The sequence below is a fragment of the Ptychodera flava genome, chromosome 16 (assembly GCF_041260155.1).
Source record: "Ptychodera flava strain L36383 chromosome 16, AS_Pfla_20210202, whole genome shotgun sequence".
NCBI classification, from domain to species: domain Eukaryota; kingdom Metazoa; phylum Hemichordata; class Enteropneusta; family Ptychoderidae; genus Ptychodera; species Ptychodera flava.
The window spans coordinates 22,054,994-22,063,350 of NC_091943.1; the positions used below are offsets into that span (position 1 = coordinate 22,054,994).

The following is an 8,357-nucleotide window of genomic DNA, read 5'->3' on the forward strand; positions in this document are numbered from 1 at the left end:
CTTTTAAATCTCAGGGGTTTCAAATCAGATAGGTATCCAGCTTTTTGAAGATAATTATTAAACCAAAACAATCCTCAAAGTAATGAATGGAAGTGGAAAACCTTCTATAATCTACAAGACGGGAATACAATGACCGATTGATACCTGTAAACTTTTCACCTTTCTCATGAAACAGAAACACATTTCGTGGTACGAACCATGTGATTTACTAATTTTGTCCGTATAACTAAAATGCTGGCAGTTTTAGGTCTTTGGCTGTGTCAGCTTTCTCTTTTCCTTGCATTGCTGGTAGTAAACAAACTAAATATACACCATGAAATAAAAAGGCGACACTTTAATGACCCACGTGATTGCTTACTAAATTCACATAAGAGTATGTGGGTAGGGTCCTCGCGCATCATTTGTTGACTGATTAGCAGACAGAAGCCAACAAGATGAGAGCTTTTATTCCGGTAGCATTCATATTCTGTCAGGTATGCTTTACAAAGTTTATCTTCTCCTAGGCCTGTTCTGATATTTCATTTGATTTTGAGATGAGTTTAAGTAGCAGAACATCTGTTTGCCCTGTTTTACATCATAGATTGCTTGAAATTAACAAAACATCAAGTTGAAACTTTCTTTTAGCGAATTATGTCGTAAGCCCAGGCGAGCATTTGAGAACAATCTTTGATGGAACACTTGGCTTTGTGTGCACATAGGAATATGTATCTGATGAGCATGTATCACATTCGCTTTTGACGTACTCTGGTTTCATTATGAGTGATGAATAAGAAATATAATGAGGAGGGGGGGCTTATCATTTTTCCCTTAACTTTCCTCTCACTTGAGGTGAAATTTACCTTTAGTAGTTCATGTACAATTTTATACACAAACGAGCGTTGCCGTTGGTTTACTTTCTAATCTAACTGCTGATTCATAATATGTCATGGTTAATCAGGGCAGTTCGTATCTATCTATGTATCTATCTATGTATCTATCTTTCTATCTATCTATCTATCTATCTATCTATCTATCTATCTATCCAACAAACCATCCATCCATCTATCTATCTATCTCATCCATCTATCTATCCATCCAACAAACCATCCATCCATCCATCCATCCATCTATCTATCTATCTATCTATCTATCTATCTATCTATCTATCTATCTATCTATCTATCTATCTATCTATCTATCCATCTACCTATCTACCTATCTACCTATCTACTTTGTATCATTGTAACCTGTTTAGAACTGTTTGTTTTTTTAAACACTGATGGAAATAATTTCAGGATTGTGCGTACACTTTAATTTATCCATAAATGCATCAGGCCTTCGCCTACAGCAGCGCTTCATGTCGTGGTAAGTACTTCAGATTGTATGATGTATCAACGCCTCGCAACATTCAAATTACAGAAGATCATAAAAATTACATCAAATGTTTTTGTTTATTATTATAAGTGGTTGAGTGGGTTTTCTTTCACATTTGAGTGCAAAAAGTCTCCCACAACACTGATCATCTTAATGTGCTAAGTTGTTAAGTTGCTGATGGCTCAATTACATCCGAGTTTTCCTTACATCAGTTTAAAGGAGAGAGAGGAAGTAAAATTTGTTTGAAACATGTTAAAGCTTCGACACTGTCAGTGTCGACCTAGTTTAGCATGTAATTACGAACGATATTCATATAAAATACATGAGTGTTAAAGGCCAGTAAAATGCACTTTAATGTAGACACAAGTCGTTCCCTGCAGTAGGCAAAAGATGTGTTTGTGTATCCTCTAATATACAGCATATGTTTTGCACGCCACTGTATAGTGAATAAGTGCAGTTGGGGCTGCACTCAAAACAGCATGTATTAGGAAAGCATAGAAAGCTATGGCTTCTCATTTCTCTAGCCATTGTGAATGGGTCATTTTAATTTATTCCTTTAATCTAGAACTGTTCAATGGAAAGCTATCATCATATACCTAAATGTAGAATAGATAGCTTTCAATAAAGATACATGTTCATTTAACTAAGTTACGAACAATTTTACTTCTCACGAGAAAAACAATGTCTTCATGTTGGTTAATACAATTCGTTGCCATAAAATTTCTGTCAGTAAGTTTGAATTAATACCTTCCAAATTCGACAAATGTGTCGTCAATGAGAAATTCAATATTGATTACATTATCGTTGTGCAGATAATTAATAAGCAAGAGTATTGTATTTGACAAATATGTGATACTAAGTGTAGCGTAATAACAACAACTTGTAACTTCTAATGTGAGCCATGTTTACAAAAGAAAGAAGGCAAGATTGATTGATGAATTCATTTATTATTTTATTCAAACGTGACTTATGTTTATTATGAGCCACGTCAAGCTCATTTATAAAAGTGATTTATGAAAAACGTAAATAAATTGAAATTTCGGTCAACTGTAAAATTTTAAACAAGCTATATATGAAATATGTAATATGCATAAACACCTTAGTTCAAACAATCACACTTTAAACTGAATGATATCTATGTGGAAAGAAATGAACAGGTTCATTTTTGAAAGAAAGTTCTCAGTGCCAGCATTCATCCAATAATTCACTTGAAAGATCATTGCACTCAGAGGGTTCAAGGGAAATCTACAATACGTGAGAGTATCGCTTTAAATAAAGGGAACTGATTTTCTAAAGTCCCCATGCAGTAAACAGGCATAGCTTGCTGATTTTGTTCTGATTTTCCGGCACTAAGCGCATGTTTATGAAGAATCATACCGCGAATGATATCACTTGGCAGCACATATGTTAAAACATGTATTGTACATATGAAAACCAGCAAGCCCAAGGTAAGCGAAAATACAGCTGTGTTAATATTTAAGATCATAACTCATATCACAAGCCCTTTATTCATAATACGACGACAAGCTTTATAATCAGAAACTGTAAACATCATTTCAAAGACACGAAGCCTTTAAAAATACATGGTAAAAGCCCGATTGAAAAGTATTTTCTCAGTTGAAGGGCACAAAACACCCAAATGCCAACCATACTTGTTTTTCATATGAAATTTGTTGTTTTCTTAGAGCTACAATTATGAAACGCATGTGTCATCTTCCGTTTTCATATCCTTTTCGCAAACATCGGCAGGGGAACAATCTAAAGGTAGGTACTATACATTTGATAAGTTTATACTCTTAAAAATCGTCCAGCTAATGAGGTACAGTGTGAAAGGTTTCATAAATCTCATTTAAAAGACCTCTTCTCATGTAATGGGTAGGTTGACAGATAGATATTATTAAACTCTGAAATGACAAATACCAGATTTGTCACACATGGATGAAGCAATACGTACATGACGACAAAAAGGCAATGCCTCGACAAATCAATAGCGATGTTTGAAAATGTCTATTCTACAAGTTGTAAGGTATGTCTTTGCAATGATGTCTTTGTTCGATGATGAGGTTGACTTGCCTCGACAAAAGAAATCGTTCAAAATATTACAATATAGACAGACTTAATTTTAGGGCTTTGTTAGGACATGCATAAAAGTTAGTCACTCATTAACGTTTGTATAAAAATATCATGTCTCACAATGTACTCATATCATTATTAAGAAACCTTAAATTCAAAACAGCAATGACATAGTGGGCAAGACGAGTAAATGGAATAGATGAGTCAACAGAGCATAAAACACTATGTGCTTTAGACTACAAGAAAAAATCGCGCACTTCCTTGATTCTTTGATTTCTTTTGATAGCAATATATGGTGTTGGAACTGACCAGCAGATATGGAAACGTGACGACATCGAGGGTACATGGGAAGGACCAATCCAAAATACGTGTTGTGTTACCGCAATGACAACTCTCGTCGATGGTACTATTGTTGGTGTGGGCACTGATCAACAACTGTGGACAAAAGCTGGCGAAACCGCTGCCTGGGTTGGACCAATTGACAACAGCTGCTGTGTAACCGATGTCACGGTCATGTCTCAAGGCACAATAGTTGGAATTGGAACGGATTCTCAACTGTGGACACGCCCCGGAGTTTACGGTGTATGGACTGGTCCTGTGGCCAATAGCTGTTGTGTCCAATCAATATCACCACTCCCTTCTGGTGGTATACTGGGCGTTGGCATGAGTGGTAAACTATGGACCCGACCTGGCATTGAAGGTGAATGGACCAAAGTGGATGACGATGGTGTTGTCACTGATGTGTCCGTCAGAAGCGATGGTACAGTCATTGGTATTGGTACAACATGTGGAATGTGGTACCGGCCAACTTATGATTCCGGTGATTGGTTAGGTGAAGTTGAAAACAGTCAATGTGTGATCTCGTTATCCTTCATAAAATGAGGTCAGTATCTTTAAAGTTCCCTTTGAAGGAGATTCCTTTAAATTAGGCTTTCTCGAGTAAGTGTAATACTCGAGTACGTTAACGCAAGGATGGACACATTTTAAGATAATCATTCATGGTGTTCCATTAACACATATGAGCTATGAACAATACATTTATACATACATTAAACCTTTTGACCTTTCCACCCAGTGCATTTCTGTGTAAACAGTTATTCAGATACGCTAACTGATTTTCCCGAGCAAAGCACCAGGTGTGCCATTTCGTCAAGATGCATCAGACACAATTGCGACAAAAAATATTCAAGAGCTGGCATCAAAGTGCAAGGGGGAAAGCTCTACGTTACGTGGCAGACAGCTTGTTTTTTGAACAGCAGACAGTTTTTACAACAGTCCGATAAAATTTGTCACAAATTCTCCTACTCAACACAAATTGTATTGGAAACTTAGGCATTCATATGCATCGTGAAAGCATGCAATCATTATAAGTTTTGACGAAAACGGCACATTTTTCAGTTTTCAATGGCAATTTATTCTCAAATACATAAAATGCAAGGGCTGTTTTGCACAAATTCCACAGAAACAGTTCCTTCCCTAAAAATATCATTCTTTCACAGCGAGATAAATCAACGGGCAGAGCTATTTAGTTTTGGCTTCCTTAGATACTGTGCATGCATATAGGATTGCCCTGTGATCAAGGTATTTATTCATAGCGATCACCAGCTTCTCCTATCAGAAGGCTTCCCGTTTTCGTGAATTCCTACCGCAAACCAATATTAACGATGAAACATATTTCTGAATGAAATTAAGGGGAAATCATCTGTTTAGAAATGTTGTGACTGTATGTGATACTCATTATTATAGTTTGGAAACGACAATACAATGAGATAACTACATACATAAACAAATAATCTGCATTTGAGGCAGTCATTTTTTCAGAAATGACAAGTGCCACACAAAAATGGCATGAAGATATTAGTCTGTATTTGAAGATTCACCTGTTCAATGGAATATATTTCGTTTAACGGTTGGAGTAGACAGCTTTCACGAAATGTGACACTTTTGGGCAATTTTGATCACGTGACATAACGTTGCGATGACATGTCAGCATGCAAAACATTAAAGCAACTAATATCCTACCTGCAGGGGATATTTGGTGAAGATCGTGAAAAATCAACAAGTAATCGTACTGAGATCTTCATCGCGCAGTCTACTTTCTGATTGTGGATATTATCCTAAGAAACGTGCTCGAGTTACCCCATACATTGTTCCTCTAAGCAAATCAATCGCGATGAAGTATTCCCTCAAAACGTATCCTACCGTCCTGTATCTACTTCCAAAAAATACTACCTACTGTACATGAAGAAAATTAAGCTCGTGTACTTTCAAATAACAAGTGAACTAGTTTTATTCAATCATTGTAACAGGTCGAAACAGCAGGGAAGTCGCGCTCAGAGAGACTATTAGAATAGCGATCAGACATTCTTCGCTGAATTGTCAAATTAAATCTTTCTTTTAACTTTTACATGTTATTAATGGGAAATATATGATGAAGAGGTCAGATGAAGAGAATATGACATTGCTCTCAATGCAGAATGCAAAGTTAATTGACCAATATCGTTGTTGTATTTCTTTAGGGTGATGGTGATGACATGGATAAGAAGACGTGCTCCCTGAATGAATGCACATTTATGCAAGTTGGAGCTTGACTCCACGATGCCACATTGTCTTGACAGGCATTCCTGGTGGCCGGTATCTACTCATTTCGTCCTCTAGAAGACAAAATAATTTCTTTAACTTGACTTGTAATCTTTGTCTTTACCTATTGCAAATAAATTATAATTCTGATAAGACAATCGGAGCATTTCAGTCAACTAAATACAGATGGTTGTCATAATAATTTATAACATTCTTCCCCCTGTGGGTAGGGTATCACGGATTACCACACACATTTAATTAAGTTTTGCAATTATGCAGAATCAAGGAGAATAGCTCTAGGATATTAAACTTGCATTGGCTTATTTGCTATTCTACTCTCCAATTTCTCTGTGGTATTATTATGCATTTGATATGTTCTCCGTCTACAGCTGTGATCATTACATATTCTGTTTGCTAACTGGCTCGTTCAGTAAATTTCTGTCACGTTTGATTTGTTTCATTAACTTGCAGATCTAATGACTTTATTATTTTTATAGTATTTCTGTGGATATTTTTGAACTTCTTGTACCACATGCCTTTTGTCATTTTCTATATCCAAAATTACACATAACGAGGGGATGTTTATGGCTGAGAAGTGAGGAGCGACTTTTCATTGATGTTGGAACCTTTATTCGGGACTCAAGTATTTCTACCAATTAGCGCACCTCTAACAATGAATGTACTATCGTACTTGAGGAGCTTTTGGAAGTACTCTAATGGGTGCGTCTCTTTCAACTTCTACTGACTTTGTTACGTGCAGAGAAAACGAACAAAAGGGTGAACTCAGCAGTTTCCGTTTAAACAAAATTTATTACGAAAACAAAACTAATTGCTAAGTTAGGGACAGAGTACAAGCTTTAAAGTGTACAGACTACTTATCTCAGCTGGGACGGCAAAGCTCCAGTCCCAGAGTTGTAACAGTCAGTCGGACGAATGAACAGTCCTCCGGCTTGCAGGCTTGTAGTTGCACAAAGTCCACAGCACAAATCCAGCGCCGGCAGTGAAGGTCTTGAAAAGTCTTGAGAATGACTACTGCTGGAGTTTAGTAACACACAAGAGACACGATCCCAAAAGTCTGACTGGAAGCTGTGCACGTCCCTTTTATAAAGGCATATAAGAACAATCTAGAACTTTTATTGACATGCTAATTACTGTTCTAAAATTATCTCTCTTACACAACTAATCAACTTTCCAGAACATTCCAAACATGACTAATTGAATTCAAGGTTGTGAGGTCATTAAGGGCAGTGACCTTGAGAATGTTCTAGACTAATTGAACTCTGGTCATGATGAGTGTGGGGTAAATGACCTACATAACACACCCCCTCTTCAAAAAAGAAAATTTTTCAATGAAAAATCTTTCTTTTACAAATGTAATCTTAAAAGTGTGAACAACAATAAGTTCTAAATACGAGAGAGACAGTCTGCAATTAAATTGTCTCTGCCTTTGATATGTCTAATGTCAAGATTAAACTCCTGTAACATTAAACTCCATCTTAGCAATCTCTGATTTTTGTCTTTGAATTTCTGCAGAAAAACAAGAGGGTTGTGATCAATATAAACCACTATTGGCTGATTTGAAGAAGTAACATAAACTTCAAAATGCTGTAAAGCTAATATCAAAGATAAACACTCTTTTCAATTGTAGAGTAGTTTCTCTGGGATTTGTTAAATTTGCGTGAAAAATAGCAAACAGGATGATCTATACCATGACTATCCTCTTGCAATAAAACAGCACCAGCAGCCGTATCACTAGCATCTACAGCTAATTTGAATGGCAAAGTAAAATCTGGTGCAGACAACACTGGAGCACTTTGAAGTATGGCTTTAAGTGTATCAAATGCCTGTTGGCATTGCTCTGACCAAACAAACTTTACTTTCTTTTTAAGTAAGTTAGTCAAAGGCTCAGTAATTGTGGAGAAATTTGGACAGAATTTTCTGTAGTAACCAGCCATACCGAGAAAGCGCATCAGTTGTCGTTTGCAGTTTGGTATGGGAAAACTTGAAATGGCACTGATTTTGGCATCAACAGGTTTTACCTCACCCTGTCCTACAGTATGTCCGAGGTAAGTTACCCTCGCCCAACCAAACTCAGATTTGGCAAGGTTGACAGTCAACATTGCTTTACTCAGTCTCTCAAAGAACTTCCGCATGAGCTTGATGTGTTCCTCCCAGGTGTCACTATACAGGACGACGTCGTCAACGTAAGCTGCACATCCGTCTAGCCCGGATATGACGTCGTTGATCATCCGTTGGAACGTTGCCGGAGAGTTCTTCATTCCGAATGGCATCACCTTGTACTGGAACAATCCGTCTGGTGTAACAAAGGCGGATATTTCACGAGCACGATC

General features: G+C 37.0%; 1 protein-coding gene across 1 annotated transcript; it reads left to right on the forward strand.

Moving 5' to 3' along the window:
- Positions 1 to 344: 344 nt before the first annotated feature.
- LOC139114312 (uncharacterized) lies at positions 345 to 6,187 on the forward strand. Its single transcript, XM_070675940.1, has 5 exons — positions 345 to 473; positions 1,314 to 1,344; positions 3,103 to 3,117; positions 3,713 to 4,309; positions 5,946 to 6,187. Exons 1-4 carry the CDS (start codon positions 435 to 437, stop codon positions 4,306 to 4,308), a joined length of 681 nt encoding a protein of 226 aa, XP_070532041.1. The 5' UTR covers positions 345 to 434; the 3' UTR covers position 4,309; positions 5,946 to 6,187.
- Positions 6,188 to 8,357: the final 2,170 nt, after the last annotated feature.

Bases quoted from the DNA above. Each gene is read 5' to 3' on its own strand.
- LOC139114312 (XM_070675940.1), top strand. From the start codon at position 435: ATGAGAGCTTTTATTCCGGTAGCATTCATATTCTGTCAG. The intron at 474-1,313 runs GTATGCTTTACA...TAAATGCATCAG, and splicing joins TAGCATTCATATTCTGTCAG to GCCTTCGCCTACAGCAGCGC.